Here is a 16,949-nt window from a genome sequence, read left to right as displayed (position 1 = left end):
GACGTCCCTCACTCAGCCGGAGGCCCCTCAAATGCCATCTATTTGTGGCCTGCACCCTGGCTCTGGCACGTGGCCCATGTGGCCACAAGGCCGAGGTATTTTTGGCCGTGGGGGTGGAGCCCAGCACCATGCCGCCCTGGGACGTCTCAGACACCCGGCTCCACTGCACCAGCCAGCCGCCCACCCAGGTAGGACACCATCAGCTGCGCGTTTCTTCCCAGGGCACCCCGGAATGGAAAGCCCCTCCCCTAGGCCTCTGAGGGCCAGGGGCCTCCGGAATCCCCTGGACTGTCTCGAGTGATCTCCGACTTCCTGGGGAGTGGTGGGTGACCAAAAGCCAAAGGGCAGCCCCTGCAGGGGGCCCAACTCATGGACAGGGGCAAGAAAGGGGCAGTGCACAGCTGGGCAGGCCTGGCCCAGGTTGCAGGGTCATTCCTTGCTCCATGGTCTCTGGCGCAGGCCTTTCCCGCCGACCCCGGTGCTGGTTCCTGCCAGACCAAGCGTAACCTCAGTGAGCTCAGAGGGAGCCTGGCACAGGGGCCATCTGGTCAGCTTGTCCCTGCCAAGGCTGCTGCAAGGTCACGGAGGGCTGGTCACCTGCTGGACACTGCACCCCTCCCTGTGGCCAGCTGTTCTTGGGCATGCCTGGGGAGCCCATGCAAGGGAACCGGCCTCCGGTGGCAGTCCCTGAGACCGGCTCTGTCCTGTAAGGTCCAGGGGGACATGGAGGGAGGGAGGCGGGGAACACACCTCTGGCAGCAAAAGCTAGGGATGAAAGTCCTCTTCTGAGCGTGCTCTGTTCGTGTGCGACCCCTGACCTCAGGGGCGGGCAGCAGGCCACCATTGCTGGGAATAGGGAAAGAGTTGGGCGGAAGCCAGCAGGCAAGCCTGGGGACTCAGCTCTGCTTCCTTTCAGGTGGGGGATGGAGCCCCCAGGGGCAGGCGGGGCGGCCTCAGCCCCCTCCCGGCCCCAGGGGCTGCCGCCCCTGGCACACCTCTGCTGATGCGACATGGAGAACTTCCAGTACAGCGTCCAGCTGAGTGACCAGGACTGGGCTGAGTTCTCAGCCACTGCCGATGAATGTGGCCTTCTGCAGGCCAGCCTGGCCTCTGGAGACGAGCTCTTGTCCAGTGACATTGACCAAGGGGACAGCAGTGGCAGCAGTCCCCCGGGGCCCCTGCCCCTCCTCTCTGGGCAGTTGGCTCCAGCGGGGAGCTGTTGGCAGGGCTGTGAGGAGGAAGACGACGTGGCAAGTCGGTGGCTGGTCAGCAGGTCTCTGTGCGAGCCTGCCCTGGCTCCAGGGCCCAGTCAGCAGACACTCGGCACGTCCGCACGGTCAAGAGCTTGGCCGCCCCTCGGCTCCGGCGCCACTGCTCCCGGACAGTGCTCATCCCTGCCGGGGCCAGCGTCAGGACACGAGATGCAGAGACTTTTGCAGGGCCCGGTCCCTGGCCCCCCTGGCGAGCCCCCAAGGAATCCAGAATCGGCTGGATGCAGCACTACCCTGCAGAGACCCCCAGACAGCCCTGGACCCCCACCCCGGAGCCCTGGCCGAAAGAAGAGGCGCACCATGGGTGCCAAGGGGGGTGGGCGCATGGGAACCCTGGGCCCAGGTGCTGCCCAGCTGAGTTCCCTGCCGCTCACTGAAGCCAGCCTGGACGAAGGTCTTGGCCTGGCTGGGCCCAAGGGGAAGGGGCTCAGGGCGGGGACAGCAGCGTTGACAGCAGGAGCCGGGCAGGACCGGCTGCAGACAGACTCCAGAGGAGTTCCTGAGCTAAGCACGCGGCGAGAGCCGGACTCGATGCTGCCGGCACCAGACTGTGTGCTGGAGGGCCCTGCAGGCCCATTGAGGGCCCCCGTCAGGACTGAGCTGTGTCCATCGTCCACACCTGTCAAAGAGGTCCACGCAGACATTGCAATGTCGAAGCCAGATGTCACTCTGTCTACACCCGCCTCTGAGCCTCAACTCAACATGGCTGGGTCTACACCCACCTCTGAGCCTCAACTCGACATGGCTGGGTCTACACCTGCATCCAAGACTCAACCCAACATGGCTGGGTCTACACCTGCATCCAAGACTCAACCTGATGTGGCTGGGTCTACACCCGCCTCTGAGCCTCAACCTGACGTGGCTGGGTCTACACCCGCATCCAAGACTCAACTTAACATGGCTGGGTCTACACCCACCTCTGAGCCTCAACTCGACATGGCTGGGTCTACACCTGCATCCAAGACTCAACCCAACATGGCTGGGTCTACACCTGCATCCAAGACTCAACCTGATGTGGCTGGGTCTACACCCGCCTCTGAGCCTCAACCTGACGTGGCTGGGTCTACACCCGCATCCAAGACTCAACTTAACATGGCTGGGTCTACACCCACCTCTGAGCCTCAACTCGACATGGCTGGGTCTACACCTGCATCCAAGACTCAACCTGATGTGGCTGGGTCTACACCCGCCTCTGAGCCTCAACCTGACGTGGCTGGGTCTACACCTGCATCCAAGACTCAACTTAACATGGCTGGGTCTACACCCACCTCTGAGCCTCAACTCAACATGGCTGGGTCTATACCCGCATCCAAGACTCAACTTAACATGGCTGGGTCTACACCCACCTCTGAGCCTCAACCCGACGTGGCTGGGTCTACACCTGCATCCAAGACTCAACCCAACATGGCTGGGTCTACATCCACATCCAAGACTCAACCTGATGTGGCTGGGTCTACACCCACCTCTGAGCCTCAACCTGACATGGCTGGGTCTACACCTGCATCCAAGACTCAACCTTACGTGCCTGGGTCTATACCCGCCTCTGAGCCTCAACCTGACATGGCTGGGTCTACACCCACATCCGAGACTCAACCTGACATGGCTGGGTCTACACCCGCATCCGAGTCTAAACTGGATATGGACCTGCCTACAGCTCGCCTTGTGGTCAAGCCAGAGGATTTACCTACACCTGCCTTGGTGGCAGCGTCGCCAACTGCTCCACCTCACTCTGTTTCCGAGGTGGAGTCGTACATGGGTGTTTCTGCAGATGCTCCCAGGGCAAACGCTGCAGCACCATCCCCAGCCCCCGCTCCCCAGGCCGGGCAGCAGATGGGGGGTGCTGTCAGGGAGCAGGTCACAGGGGCGCCCTCGGCAGAGGCTCCTGGACAGCACTCGGGGGGGCCCTCCCTGGGGTCTGCTCCAGGCCCCAGGAGGAAGAAGGTGCGGTTCTCTGTGGCCACACCCAGCCCTGAGGAGCCAGGGTCCAGAGGGGTCTTGAGCCTACGCTCGCCAGTCGCCAGGACCGCGGCTGAGGGCCGCCGGGGGCCAGGGACCTGGGACGCTGCGGCCGTTGGGACCCACCCCCCCCAGCCTCGGATCCTCAAGCACCTGCCGCCCCCTGCCCCCTCCTCCCCGGGAGGCTCGGGGCCTGGGATGGGTTTTGCGGTGACTCTCCCGGAAGCCTACGAGTTCTTCTTCTGTGACACCATCGAGGAGGGGGATGAAGGTGCGGAGGAGGAGGCAGTGGACAGCCAGGCTCTGGCCCAGGCCCAGTGGCCAGACATGTGTGAGTTCTTCTTCCGGGACTGCGGCAGCCAGAGGCCAAAATCCCTGCAGGGCTCCCCGGCAGCCCCGGCCCCGAAGGCCGAGCCTGTGCCAGCCCCGCCCCCTGGAAGCCCTGTGCCAATGTCCATCCCCGAGGCCTATGAACACTTCTTTGGAGAGGACAGATGTGGGGATATGCTGGGGCCGTCTACTCTGCTTCAGCCACACACTTTGGAGCCCCCCAGGTTGGCCCCCTGGGAACTGAGGCCTGGGCCCCCTCCAAAGCCCAGCCCTGGAGCAGCGGAGCAGCTCAGCCTGGTGGTCCGGCAGGCAGGTGCGTGTTGCTGGGGCCCCACAGCCCCGTCCAGATCCCGGGAACACCCTGTCCAGGGAGCTCAGCCAGGAGGCCACCGGGGAGGGCCAGAGCAAGGCCCTGGGTCTTCCGCCAGTGGGAGGGCCTTGGAGCCGGGTCGGGAAGGAAGGACCAGCTGCTGCTGCTTGCTGGACTCAGGCGGGAGCCCAGGGCCGGCACTGTGGCTGCTCGGGGGGTTGGTCTATAACGGCCTGCTGCCCCGGCCTCTAGCAGCCTCAGGCTCAGGCTCTAGGAGAGGACATCTCAGCCCCTCTGAGATGACCACAGGCCAGGAACGGAGCACCCAGGGCAACTCCCCCAAACTGCCGAGTCACCACCCAGTGTCTCAGTGATGACCCACCCTGGAGAAGCTGTGACTCAGAAAAGCGTGTCCAGGACACACGTGCCTCAGGACAGGACAGGCATGTCCACAGCAGACGTGTTGGGGAGCAGTGCCAGGGGCAGGCGTGTCCGGGGCAGACCTGTCTCAGCAGAGCAGCTGACCTGGAAAGTTGCTTCTCTCTCCTAGGGGAGCTCCGGGGTCCCCTGACCTCATTCACCTTCAGCCAAAAAGACATGTGCCTAGTGTTTGTGGCCTTTGCCACGTGGGCTGTGAGGACCTCAGATCTACAAACCCCAGACGCCTGGAAAACAGGTTTGAGGGCCGGGGGTAGAGGGTGCTGTGCCTGTGAGCTGGACGGGTATGCAGTGGGGGGTGTGGTTCCCCCTGGCCTCACCTCCGCCTTTGCTGGCCCATTGCCTCTGCGCAGCTGACCTTCCCCGACCCCGGCCAGAGCTGGCCCTCAGACTGTGCTCCTCTTGCAGTCCTGCTGGCCAACATCGGCACCATCTCCGCCATCCGCTACTTCCGTCGGCAGGTGGGGCAGGGGCGTTCTAGCCGCAGCCCCAGCCCTGGCCACAGCCCCAGCTCCAGCCGCAGCCCCAGCCCTGGCCACAGCCCCAGCTCCTAGGAGCCAGCCCTATCCCAGGAAGACGGGGACAAGACGACCACAGGTGCCCGGACAAGGTGCTGTCCTCGTCCTTGCCCTCTGACCCCAGGAGGGGCCAGTGGCCTTAAGGGTGCAGCCAGGGGTCAAGGCCATGGCTGCTCCTCACACCTGGAAGGGAGGCAGCTTGGAAGTTGGGTGCTGAGGGGTGGAACGGGGGGGCAGATGAGCAAGCAGGAACTCGGGTGTCCGGTTAAACCTGAGTTCCAGACACGCCATGTTGGGGAAATCCCTGTAGTTACTGATCTGAAAGAAACTTCAGCTGGGCACCCTGCAGTGGGCAGCAGAGGTGGCAGAGCAGCAAGGCCCCCGGGTCCTGGCAGGGGCAGGGCTGGGAGGCCCGTGTCTTTGAAGCTGCTATGGGTGCGTTCCAGGGACTCTGCCTGCACACACTGGGCTGGGCTGGCCGGGGCCTCTGAGGCCTCTCCCATCCCAGAACCCCCAGGGACCTTGGGCTGCAGCCAGAGAGAGCGAGCAGAAAAGATGGTATTGGATGGGGGAAGGATCCCTGGGACGGCCTCAGGGGACCCTCGGGGCAGCTTGCTGGGGCTGAGGGTCTAGATGAGTTGGAGACGGCTTGGGAAGGTGGGTGAGGGCCGTGGTGGTAGAGCAGGGGTTGAGTGGGGCCTGGCCCAGGGCGGTGAGGGACCCCTGGCTGCTGGAAGGGAACAGAGCACCAATAAATCTCTTTCTTCCTGGTTTATGGTATCAGTATCTCCCCCCAGCCCCCCAGCACCCGCCTAGGAAACACTGGGGCCCAGCCCCCCTCGTGCCTCAGGTCACACCACACCCACTCTCCACCCTCATGCCCTGTAACCTCACAAACCCCGACCCCGACCCAGCCAGCCCCACCCCAAGGCTCTGGGCTTCCCCACCTTGCTTCTCACCCTCACTGCCCCCCAGCTCCAGGTGAGCCTGGGCGTGGGGGGCAGAGCTGAGGGAGTCCAGGGCCTCCCCCGAGTCCTGGTCAGTCACAGCGCTCAGGACACGCCCCCTCTCCCCCGCAGAGCCCGGCAGAGCCTTCAGAACTCAGGGGCCAGAGCCTGACTCAGGATCGGTGCAGGAGGGAGGGGCGGAGTAGCTCAGATGTCCCTGGCTGGGGCTGGCCAGGAACTGGGAACAGCGGGCAGTGTCCCTGCAGGGGGTCTCAGATCCACTGGGTGAGCCCACCCTCTGCTTCAGGCCTTCTGAGCCCGGGCCACTTCTGGTGGGAGGGAGACGGGGCCTGGTCCCAGACGCTGTCATAGCTGGTGCCCTCAGGCCCGCCATCTGGTGGACAGGGCATAGATGAGTCAGCCTTTGGGTAGCAACACCTGAAGCCTACCCTCGGCAGGGCGGGACCCTCACTCACCTGGGGGAGGCGGTGGGGGGCTGGGCGGGTCTTCCTTGGCAGAAGAACCCTGGGAACCCAAACCACAAGTCTGAGGCCCCGGCAGAGCTGGGCACTCCGCAATTCCCTGCCCATCCCTCAGCCTCTCTGCGGCCCCTCCTCCACTTGGCCCTCTCCTGCTGCTCAGAGCCCCAGGAGGCCGCCTCGGCTCCACCCCAGCACCCAGGGACCGGGGCCTCCTCTCGCCAGGCTGGGGCTGTGACTCACGAGCTGAGGGGACCCTGGAGGCCGTGGCCCTCGGTCCTTGGTGGAGCCTTGATGCCTCTGAGGGACTCGGGGCTGCAGGACCCCCCTCTTAGAGGGCACATGGGAGCTGGGGAGCCCAGAGCCAGGGCCGGAGACAGGCACAGACACGGGCACTGCGGGGAAGGGGCTGGAGGGCTCTGGTCCCGGCGAACTCCGCGCGGCACTGAGGAACTGCCAGGAGAGCGCGGGTGACTCGAGCGTGGACTCTGACCTGCTCGGCCTCCCAGCAGAGCCCAGGGTGACGTGCAGCGTCCAGCCCAGGCTCCAACTCTTGCGCTCCCCACGTCCTCCCCCGCCTCAGGCTGTGGGCATGGCCGGCATGGGACTGACCTCATTAAGGCTGCGGACATCCGTGATCTTGCGGTGGGAAGTGGCAGGGGGCGTGTAGGGGTCGGCATAGAGTGGGGAGTGTGGTGCCTCCACTGGGGGCTCTCCCTCCAGGCCCAGCCTGCTCACCTATGGGACAGATGGCCTCAGTCTGAGAGACAGTGGCCAGCAGGCAGAGTGCAAGGGAGCCGGACGCAGGGTAGGACTGGACCTTGCTCAGGTCCAGGTGCAGGTGCTGTGGTGCGCCTGGGCCCGGCCCCTCCACCCAGGCCTTCCCCCTGGGTAACCGGCTGCTGCCTGCACGTCTCAGCTCTGCTCTCCGCCAGCCGATGCTGGTGCATTCAGGGTTGGCCTGGTCCTGGGGAGACTGAGAAATTTCCCCAAAGTTTCGTGGGACCCCCCCCCAACAAGTCCCTGAGGATGTCTAGAGCACCCTCCAGTTCAAGCTCCCCCCCAGAGGAATCCAGTCCAGATGGGGGAGGACCCAGGCCCCTCCCATGCCTCATGGGTTCCTGACCCCCTGGAGTCCTCACTCAGGCTGGACAGCACCAAGCCCTTGGGGGTGGAGTATGGCTGGTGAAGGTAGGGGGCTCATGGAGGATTAGGAGCGTGAGTCTGGGCCACCCCTGTGACGTGGGCCACCCCGTGACCCGGGCAGGAGGACATGAGCCAGCTGCCTCGACCCCTCTCCCCACCTTACCCATGTCTGGTTCCACCCTCTGCCTCTGGCTTTCACTACTGTCCAGGACCTGGCTGCAGGGTCCCTGTTGACTTCTCACCTGCACAGGCCCCAGGGGTCCCAGGACACCCTCAGGGCCAGACAGCAGGGGAGCCCCATCCCGGCGGGAGACTGCCCGGAGGCAGAGCAGCCAGTGGCTATAATCCTCGTAGCTGGCACATGCCACACGGATGGTGTTGATGAGGTGACCTGCATGGACACACAAGGCCAGAGCCTGGCAGGGCGGGTGCACCCCACAGGGCCCGCTCAGCAGAGCCGGGGCCCCAGCAGGCTCTGGCCACCCGCCTGTGGCCCCGCCAGGAGGGGCAGGGTCCAGATCAGCACCCACCTTCGATCAGGAAGGAGCGGATCTGTTTCTCTTTCTCCTCCAGGTTGATATGGATGGCGCTCAGGGGGAGCTCTCCCTGGGGGGCAGTGACTAAGGGCAGGGCCTCCATCCTGCCCTCTGGAGCCGGGCTGGGCACTCAGCCTGGCATGGAGGCTGAAGGAGGCCAGGCTGCCCCCTCCCACCCAGCCTCCTGGTGGGGCCTCACCACCCCGTGGGGACGTGATACGGGGCCACAAGCAGCCCCTGAGTGTGAGTGCAGACCACCAACAAGCTTTGGCCCCAGAGGACAAACACACACACACACATGCATACACACACATGCCCCTCAGGCACCTGGAAGACATCACTCAAAGGCACCCGGAGTGAGCCCACCCCCTGCCCCATCCCAGCATGACAGACCACTGGCTGGGCACCCTCCAGGGTGAGACGGGTCACTCAGGTGAGGATCCTCTTTCCTCACCGGAACCAAGACCAGACTTACTGACCAGGGCAGTGGGGCCCGGTGGGCAGGGCCAATGCGCTCTGTCCCAACAGGCCCCGAAATACAGGTTCCTCCTGAGTTGCTGCCCCCTCCCACCCCCACATACCGGGCGCCTCCCTGGGTGGCTCCACCACGGATGGGAGGGGCCTACCTTAAAGCTAAACCCGTGTGGTTCCTCCGAGAAGATGGCTAGGGACGCCGGGTACAGGACCAGGAGCCGGTCCCATTGCTCCTGCAGGGGGACCAGAGAGGATTCTGGGCCTTGAGGGGGCTCGGACCCCACACCCTCCTGTCCCCTCCTGCCCACCTGTAGGGCTGAGGGGGGCCCCCCACCTGGACCCTCCCGTCCCCTGCTGTCCACCTGTAGGGATGAGGGGGGTTTGGCCCCCACCTGGACCCTCCCGTCCCCTCCTGCCCACCTGTGAGGGCAGATGCTGCAGCTTGACCCTGGAGGCACAGATGGGGGCACCTGCTGGTCCCGGCCCTGGCGCTGTCCGCAGCCGGGTCAGATGGCGGTGCAGTGTCCAGGGGGGCTCATCCCCAGGGGGACTCTGGGGAGAAGGAGGTCTAGGGTAGGCCAGGCAGGGGTAGCGGTGGGGAATAGGTGCAGGGTTTCCTGGCACCGACCTGAGGTGGCACGGAATGGCAGCGGGGCAGCCCCCTGGCGAGGGCCATCTGCTTCTCCAGGTGGAACAGCCAGCGGCTCCGCTCAGCCTCGCCAGGGCAGAGCACCAGGAGCGGGGCAGGCAGGGGGCCTGGGGAAGGGGGCAGAGCAGGCTGGGTGGGCTGAGCCTGGAGCCCCCAGACACCCGCAGGAAAGACCCTGGGACCCCGGCCAGACCCCACCCCGCACCTGTGATCTGGAATGCGTGCTCTCTGGAGCCCTCGAGCGGGCAGACACTCAACTCGGTCAGCGGCAGCAGCCCCTGCCAGGGCACAGGAAGGAGGGGCTGCAGGGACTCCCAGAGGCCACGGCCCCCTCCCCTGGTGCTCCCCTCACCTGGAACGTGAGTCCTTCAGAACCGTGGGCCTGGAAGTAGAGGTGGGCAGGAAACAGCTCCAGGTAGCAGTCGCTGGTGTCCTGGGAGAGCAGTGCTGCAGGTCTGAGGAAGGGCCCGGCTGCAAGGCATCTGGGCCCCAGGGCACGGCCCCCCAGCCCAGCCCCCACCTGGCTGTGCTGGAACCGCAGCTGGACCTTTGCGTAGTGCACGACCTTGCCCAGGGCCCTCACGGGCACCCTCCGCCTGGTCTTCTTGTACACGCTCAGGAAGGGTGGCTCCAGGTTCTCTTCCTGGTCCTCCGGGTCGAGGGTGTCCTGAGGGGGCAGAGCAGCCCAGCAGGGGGACATATGGCCACACACAGGCACTAACCTGCAGCTCAGGCATGTACACAAAAACACGCGTACACACACGTACAAGGACACACATGCACATTATACAGGGACATGTACACGGACAAGGACACACATGCACATGTGCCCAGAAACACACATGTCCAGGAACATACATACCCAGGGATACACATGCACAAGGACACACATGCACACGTGTGCATGGGCACATACCTGCACAAAGACACACATGCGCATGAGAACATATGCATGGACAAGGACACACATACACAAAGACACACATGCATATTGCACAGGGACACACACATGGACGAGGACACACATGCACATGTGCCCAGGAACACACATGCACAGACATGCACACATGGACACACCCCCATGTGCACAAGGACGTGTGTGCACAGGGACGCACATGCATACATGTACAAAGATGCACCTGTACACAAGGACACACATATACATGTGCCCAGGGACACACGTGCAGGTGCACATGGACACACACGCACAGGGAATACACACATTGCACAAGGGCACGTGTGCAGGTGCAGACCCTATCCACCTTCTTTTCATGCAGCACAGGTGCAGGGTAGGTACACGACACACATGGAGAGTCCCACAGATAACACAGAGATGCGACGACTCCTGGCACAGCCCTGGTCAAGCCTCTGGCGCAGCAGTAAGGGTGCCGCCCGGTCAGCCCCTGCTGGCCTGTGCCCGCTGCTCCAGCTCCCCATGGGGCACCCCAGGTCTCAGCAAAGCCAGGGGTCCTGGCAGTGGCCGGGGGGCTTCTCCTCGACCTGTGCCCCTCCCCACTGCCTCCCCATGCAGGTACAGGCCCACTCAGCCCTAGCTCCCCACCTGGGCCCCTCTCCGCTTCTGCAGACCCCAGTAAGCCCCTCTCCCACTGTCCCCTCCGTGGCAGCCACACTCTGACTTCCTGTGTCTCATCGTCAGCTTCTTGCCATGGCAATGGGAGCACCGTGACAACCAGACGCCATGGCAACTGGGCACTCTGCCTGTCTTCCTGGCTGCTGTGACCCTAGGACCTGGGACAGGGCCAGGATGTGCGGGGTGCCAAGGCCCATGTGTCCAGTGGTGGGCAGGAGGGTGGTGCTCACACAGCCCTCCACTGGGTGTTCCCCGGGCCTAGGCCCTGGCTGGGGCTGCGGAGGCCGAGGGGTTCGCTGCACAGGGGTCACGTGCCCCTGGGTGTGGGCAAGGGCCACCTGCCCAGCAGCTGTGCTCTGGTCAAACTAAGCTGCCTCTTGGGCAAGCCCAGGAATGCGGACAGCCAGACACAGCTTCCCCAGCCTCCCTGCCTGTGGGTGGGGCCTCCTGCACCCAGGTCGAGTGGGAGCTCATGCCAGGATGGCACCCGTGATAAACAGGACATCCATGGGCAGGGCCACACAGCTGTCCCCGCTGCACAGGGGACGAAGCCTGACACAGAGCTGACCACAGGAGCCGAGGCTGAGCCAGGAGAAAATGCTCTACGACTACCTAGAGCTCATCCCCTCGCCCTGGGCGCCCCACCTCCCGGGTCCAGCTGCTGTGACCTGGCAAGGTAGGGTCAGTAGGGACCGCATGCTATGGGAGCCCCTCAGGGGTGACCGTGTAACGTGGGTCTGGACAGATGGACTTGGGGTCTGGGATGTGGCCCAGAGGGTGACCCTACCCAGGGCTGGCACAGCCAGCAGAAGCTCCCCAGCTCCGAGGGGCAGTGGGAGGGGGCCAGGGAAACCAGGCACCAGGCAGAACCTGCCCACCCTGGTGGGCGTGTCCCCAGTTCCTCCTTGAATCCAACATCAGCCACCTGGGGATGGGGTTTCTGCTGAGGAGCCCTTGGTCCCACAGGGGTTGGGGTGGCGGGAGGGCTTCAGTGCCCTCCACCAGGTCTGTGGACAGCTGCCTGCAGCACATGAAGCCCTGCACAGGCACTGGCCAGCCCGAGCTGCCCTGCAGTCCCAGGACCCTGGTCCAGTGGCAGGGAGGCCCCGCCCACGGCCCGCCCCTGCGGGGTGCTCATCTCTGAGTCAGCCCCGCCTCAGTTTCGCTCTCCTGACTTTCGGCACCGGAGCGCCCCAGGGCGGGGCTGCCTCTCCCTCCCCACCATGATCTGGGCCACAGCCCCCCTCCAAGGCCGACCCCAGCCAGGCACGGCACAGTGCACAGTCGCCCACACGCGGGGACACGCGACAGAGGGGTGCTCACCGGCCCAGGGAGGTAGTGGAAGATCCTGTCGGCTGCGCTGTCCCCGGCGCCAAGCAGGCTGGCCAGCTGCCTGCGGCCGTCCTCCCTGTGGACAAGCCCAGGGGCTCAGAGCCAGGCCAGCCTGGCGCAGACCCAGGGGGCCCCAGCCCCGCCTCTCACCTGCTTCCCTTGAGTGATGGCTTCCTGGAGAAGGACGCCCGGAGCCTCCTGGGGGCCTGGGGGACGCACTGGCTGTTCCCCATGGGTGGCAGCGACCAGCCAAGGCTGAGCAGGGCACCGAGTCTGGTCTCTGTCCTGAGCCTCCAGCCCCCACCCTGCCCAGGGGGCGGGGTTCCGGGCGGTCCTACCCCTACCTGAGAGCCAGGCTGGGAGGAACCCTTCTGGGAGGGACTTGGCTCCTGCAGCCAGCCTCAGGTGTGAGGCCAGGGGCCACCTCCCCAGAGAGGAGAGGCCTCATCTCAGCCTCCAGCCTCGGCCCCCTAACATTCTGTTTCCACATAAACCCAGGTGGTCTCTGAGTCACTGCTGAGAGGAGTTAGGGCCAGGGTGTGCTAGCAACAGGAGGGGGAGGGGAAACCAGGACCTGTCCCCCCGCCTCCAACCCCAGGCTGCAACCCAGATCTCAAAGGTGCCCAGGACCTAAGGGTGAGCTGGGGCCCACCCTGCGCAGGCAGCTGCACCCAGGCCTGGGTATGGGCAGCCACTGGGGCCTCACAGCCCACTGCACCCCACCCACAGAGCAGGACATGGGGACAGAAGGGGCCAGGGATGGACACTCAGCCACAAGCCCATGGAGCCCCAGAAACATGTTTATTGTCCACATCGGCCGTATTGCTGTGTAGGATCTGTGTGCCCAGCCTGGCACGAGACCCAGGACATGGGGACGGCACCCCAGGGCCAGGAGCAGGCGGTGTGCAGAGCAGGCCAGGGTTGGCCCTCCCCCCAGCACAGGCTCTCAGGTCACCCAGGGTGGTTCGGTCCCCAGACCCAAAGGACGGTGACGCTTTAAAAGTAAACAAATCGCTCAACCGCAAATAAATAATAAACCAATAAATAACCAGCACACACAGAGATAAACACCGAGACACGGACAGACAACGCAGGGGGGCCGGGAGAGGGGACATAAGGCACATGGGAGGCCTCTGTGCGGGGGCGCCGGGGCTCAGAGGCTGGTGGAGGACACAGACAGCGTGGGTGAGGATGGGGGCGGGAAGTTGAGCAGCTCCAGCACGGCCACGCCCACACTGCTGCGCCGGGTGAACATGCAGGACGTGGCCACCCACTTGTTGGCCCGGGGGTTGTACTTCTCGATGGAGTTGAGGCTGGAGCTGCCGTCGTTGCCCCCTACGGCGTACAGCCAGCCGTCCATGGCCACCAGGTCATGCGTGCTCCTGGGGGTGGCGGGGGGTTAGCCCCGGGGCAGCACAGGGTGAGCCCTGACCACCGACCCTGGCCCGCAGACCCACCTGCGGATGCTCATGGGTGCCACACTCTCCCAGGCTGCGGCCTTGGGGCTGTACCTCTCTACTGAGTTGAGGCAGCTGGTGCCGTCGTTGCCCCCTGCCACGTACAGGGCCCCCTCCAGCACAGCCACGCCGGCCGAGCTGCGCCTGCTCAGCATGGAGGCCACGGGGGTCCAGGCGTTCACCTGGGGCGGGGACAGCACCTGCTGGAGGCAGACTCTCCCTGGGCAGCCCGCCCCTCCCTGGCATCTCTGCCAGACAGGGGAGGGAACTGCTGGGGGACACTGGGCGGGGCAGCTGTGTCAGGGGTGCGCTATGCACCTGGGGCTCATACTTCTCCACGGTGGCCAGGTGTGACGAGCTGTCGTAACCGCCCACGGCATACAGGTTCCCATCTGCAGGAAGCCAATGGACCTTGGTGCTCCTGCTGGGTGTGGGGGTCTGGGGGGCAGGGGGTAGGCACAGCACACAGGGGCCCTGTCACCCACCGAGAGTGGCCACACGCACGTAGCGCCTCCGAGTGCTCATGGCAGCAATGGACGTCCATGTTCCGGTCAGGGGGTCGTAGCGCTCGGCACTGTGGGCGCCAGAGCACCGCTGACCCTCGGCAGAGCCGGCGGGCCCACCTGGGACCTGCTCTCCCTCTGCATGGCTCCCAGCTTTCCACCTGAGCTAACACATAGAAACCACCGGGGGGCACAGCCACTGGGTCTGGCCGGGCGTGCACCTGTGCTCAACCCCTAGGTGGTGGGAAAGGCCTTGGGAATCCCTTCTTGTTCCCCTGGGCAGAGGCAGCCTCACCTTGGCAGCCTGAAAGCCAGGGGCCCCCACCCCCACCTCAGCCACTACCTGTTGAGGCAGGAGGCTCCGTCATAGCCACCTGCCGCATACAGGAGCCCGTGCAGGGTGGCCACGCCCAGGCAGCTCCGCCTCGTGCCCATGGACACCTCGGGTTGCCACGTGTTGGTCACGGGGTCGTACGACTCCACAGTGGCCAGGTCTGAGGTCCCGTCATAGCTGGGGAGGGGCCGGGTACGGGTCAAGGCCACGCGGGCCGGTGCCGAGCCCTGACCCGAGGCTGGCCCCGTACTCACCCGCCCACGGCGTACAGCCGGTTCCCAACGGCAGCCACTCCCACCCGGGCCCGGCGCGTAGACATGGAGGCCACCACGTGCCAGCGATCAGTGCGAGTGTCGTAGGCCTCACAGTCCCCGTGGATGGCAAACAGGCTCCCGCCTCCTGAGGAAGGGGTGGTGACATGGCTCCAGTGCAGCGAAGAGCGTGGGGGGCGGCGGGGTACGGTGCATGCTTGGGGCCCCGGGGTGGACATGGGCAGGGACGGCATACCCACAGCAAAGAGCACAGGCCCGGCGCCCTCGCAGCGCCGGGGCCGTGTCCGGCTGGTGCCCAGGACACCCCTCTGCTCGGGCAGCAGGTGGAACTTGAGGGCCTCGATGATCAGGTCCTTGCAGTCGGGGTGGTGCCTCACCAGGCTCTCCGCGTCCACGTGGCCCAGCAGGAAGTCTCGGCTCAGCAGGGGCAGCCGCACACACTTCATCAGCTGGAAAGCGGGGTGGGGGTGGGGGCACCAGGGTCAGGCAGGACCCTGGGCAGAGCTGAGACATGTCCCCCCCCCCCCACGGACTCTTGGGACAGGTGCAGGGCGCTCCCCACCCAGGGCCTGGACATGCGGCTGGGCCACGCTGTGGGAGCCTCACCCGGGGCACGTGCTGCCGCCTCGCGTCCACGTCGTGCTTCACCCAGCTCAGCACGGCGCGGTACACGTCCTCCTCCGAGGGTACATTCAGGCTGTCGCTGGAGACCAGCTCCAGCACCTGGGGGCGCCCAGACCTCAGGTTGCCAAGCGTTTCGCGGGCCCAGGGAGGCCTGGAGGGGCGGGGGGTGTCAGCGGGTTGGGGAGGGGGTGCAGGGGCAGGAGCGGCCCCGCATGGAGGCCCTGGCAGGACGGGGTCCCCGCACCTGTTTCAGCGGTAGCAGCATGAACTCCTCCGTCTTGGCCACGTCCGCGAAGTGCTGCAGCACGTAGCTGTGGGCAGCGCGCAGCAGCTCGCCGCAGGCGTGCGCATCCGCGAAGCCCCGGATGCCCAGGCAGTTGGAGGGGTCCAGCTGGCTCAGCAGGAACTTGCAGCAGGCGTCCCGCACGCCATTGAGTTGCAGAAGGCTGGCGGCCGGGAGCAGCGTCTGCGGGGCGGGGAGAGGAGCTGGGGAGGCCCGGAGCGGGGGGGGGGGGGGCCGCGGTGGTCGCGGCCAGAGGCCCTCACCTGCACGTTGCCCTCGCCCACCACGATCTCGGCCGTGTAGGCGAACTGCACTAGCTGGTCCAGTGCCTGCGGGTCAATGTCGTGCAGCGTCACGTGCGTCTGGCGGCTCTCGCTCATCTCGTCTGTGGGGATGGTGGGTCAGGGGCGCGCGGGAGCCCCACACATTCCCCGCAGGAGCCCACACAGCCCCAGGAGCCCGCTCATCCCTCGAAGCCCTGCGGGTCCCGCACAGCCCGGGGAGCCCGCGCCGCCCCTGCGGTACTTGCTCGTGAACATGGCGTGGAAGTAGGGGCTGCACGAGGCCAGCACCACCTTGTGCGCGCGGATCTCTGTGGCCGCCACGCGCAGCACCACGTCGCACAGCAGCCCGCGCTGCCGCATGCGGCTCATGGCGACGAAGGCGTCGTGGTAGTGGCGCTTGGAGTTGTGCGCGACGCTGTGGCCCTCCATGGGGGCGGCGGGCCGGGGCTGCCGGGGCCGCGCGCGCTCCGCCTCGGGGCTGCGGGCGGGCAGGACCGGGTCAGCGCCGGGCGCGGGGGGCCGCCCGGAGCCCCGGCTCAAGGTCGCCGCGAGTCCATGCAGCCCGCGACCCTCGCTCCCTCGGCCCGCGGCCGCGACCCCTACTCACGCCGGCGGCGGGGGCGGCGGGGGCGGCGGCGCCTCGGGCGCGGGCCCTGGGCTGCCGTGCTCCGGACTCTGCGTCCTGCCGGCCGGGCGCTCGCTGCGCGGCTGCATGGATTCGGCCGCCGGACCGCGGAGGACGCGCGCTGAGAGGCACCGCCGGCCGGAGGGCTGCCGGCCCCGCGTCGCCCGCCGCCGCCGCCCGAGCGCCCGCAGCCGCTGTTTCTCGGCGCCGCCCGCCCCGCCGCGGCGTTCCCGGCGGCGTCAGGGACCCGGGGAAGGGACCGGGGTCGCCGCCTCCTCCTGGAAGCGCCCCGGGCTGCAGCCCCGCTTGGGCGCCCCTGCGGGGAGCCGAGGGTCCCCACTTGCCTGCCTGCCCCCGATCCCACCCGCTCCGCAGCCTCGGGGGCGCGCCCGAGCGGGGTCCTGTCTGGGCCGCTTCCCAGCCTCCCTGCTTCCGCGTCACGGCCCCGGCGCAGCCCGCACCGACGGGGAGGAGGGGACGCCCGCGCGCAGCCCCGCGCTCTGCGCTTGCGTGGGCAGGGGCGCCCGGAGAGTCGCCACGGGGGCTTGGCCGTCAGGGACCCCGAGGGCACAAGGCGCTTTGCGCCGGTG

General features: G+C 66.3%; 3 protein-coding genes across 5 annotated transcripts; 1 reads left to right on the top strand and 2 right to left on the bottom strand.

The window, feature by feature from the left end:
- Positions 1-1,010: 1,010 nt before the first annotated feature.
- Positions 1,011-5,594, top strand: PERM1 (PPARGC1 and ESRR induced regulator, muscle 1). Its single transcript, XM_062193049.1, has 4 exons — positions 1,011-2,208; positions 2,866-3,870; positions 4,418-4,543; positions 4,714-5,594. The coding sequence occupies exons 1-4, from the start codon at positions 1,011-1,013 to the stop codon at positions 4,857-4,859; spliced, it is 2,475 nt and encodes an 824-aa protein (XP_062049033.1). The 3' UTR covers positions 4,860-5,594.
- Positions 5,554-12,210, bottom strand: PLEKHN1 (pleckstrin homology domain containing N1). 3 transcript variants are annotated; one of them, XM_062190237.1, is made up of 15 exons: positions 12,128-12,210; positions 11,969-12,053; positions 9,575-9,721; positions 9,407-9,487; positions 9,260-9,356; positions 9,034-9,161; positions 8,826-8,957; positions 8,558-8,638; positions 7,926-8,001; positions 7,638-7,786; positions 7,070-7,225; positions 6,862-6,987; positions 6,493-6,702; positions 6,247-6,295; positions 5,554-6,164 (listed from the first exon to the last, which is right to left on the bottom strand). In XM_062190237.1, the coding sequence occupies exons 1-15, from the start codon at positions 12,208-12,210 to the stop codon at positions 6,043-6,045; spliced, it is 1,722 nt and encodes a 573-aa protein (XP_062046221.1). In that variant the 3' UTR covers positions 5,554-6,042. The 3 variants fall into 3 exon arrangements, with proteins under 3 accessions (XP_062046221.1, XP_062046223.1, XP_062046224.1); XM_062190239.1 differs by having other exon boundaries at positions 9,260-9,332; XM_062190240.1 differs by lacking the exon at positions 7,070-7,225.
- Positions 12,211-12,262: 52 nt separating this feature from the next.
- Positions 12,263-16,448, bottom strand: KLHL17 (kelch like family member 17). Its single transcript, XM_062190236.1, has 12 exons — positions 16,342-16,448; positions 15,980-16,212; positions 15,714-15,835; positions 15,412-15,633; positions 15,150-15,266; positions 14,779-14,992; positions 14,526-14,670; positions 14,281-14,448; positions 13,920-14,008; positions 13,753-13,826; positions 13,435-13,616; positions 12,263-13,359 (listed from the first exon to the last, which is right to left on the bottom strand). Exons 1-12 carry the CDS (start codon positions 16,446-16,448, stop codon positions 13,131-13,133), a joined length of 1,902 nt encoding a protein of 633 aa, XP_062046220.1. The 3' UTR covers positions 12,263-13,130.
- Between the last annotated feature and the right edge of the window lie 501 nt (positions 16,449-16,949).

The sequence above is a fragment of the Lepus europaeus genome, chromosome 5, assembly GCF_033115175.1.
Source record: "Lepus europaeus isolate LE1 chromosome 5, mLepTim1.pri, whole genome shotgun sequence".
NCBI classification, from domain to species: Eukaryota; Metazoa; Chordata; class Mammalia; order Lagomorpha; family Leporidae; genus Lepus; species Lepus europaeus.
This window is presented reverse-complemented; position numbering and strand designations above follow the sequence as displayed.

Excerpts from the sequence above, each read along its gene's own strand:
- PERM1 (XM_062193049.1), top strand. The coding sequence starts at position 1,011 with ATGGAGAACTTCCAGTACAGCGTCCAGCTGAGTGACCAGGACTGGGCT. Across the intron at positions 2,209-2,865 it reads CTCTGAGCCTCAACTCGACA|CTGACATGGCTGGGTCTACA; the intron begins TGGCTGGGTCTA and ends CCGAGACTCAAC. Across the intron at positions 3,871-4,417 it reads CCTGGTGGTCCGGCAGGCAG|GGGAGCTCCGGGGTCCCCTG; the intron begins GTGCGTGTTGCT and ends TCTCTCTCCTAG.
- PLEKHN1 (XM_062190237.1), bottom strand. The coding sequence starts at position 12,210 with ATGGGGAACAGCCAGTGCGTCCCCCAGGCCCCCAGGAGGCTCCGGGCG. Across the intron at positions 9,488-9,574 it reads TGCGGTTCCAGCACAGCCAG|GACACCAGCGACTGCTACCT; the intron begins GTGGGGGCTGGG and ends CTGCTCTCCCAG. Across the intron at positions 6,296-6,492 it reads CTCCAGGGTCCCCTCAGCTC|GGTTCTTCTGCCAAGGAAGA; the intron begins GTGAGTCACAGC and ends TTGGGTTCCCAG.
- KLHL17 (XM_062190236.1), bottom strand. The coding sequence starts at position 16,448 with ATGCAGCCGCGCAGCGAGCGCCCGGCCGGCAGGACGCAGAGTCCGGAG. Across the intron at positions 16,213-16,341 it reads CCGCCGCCCCCGCCGCCGGC|CCCCGAGGCGGAGCGCGCGC; the intron begins GTGAGTAGGGGT and ends GCCCGCCCGCAG. Across the intron at positions 13,617-13,752 it reads TGGAGAAGTATGAGCCCCAG|GTGAACGCCTGGACCCCCGT; the intron begins GTGCATAGCGCA and ends TCCCCGCCCCAG.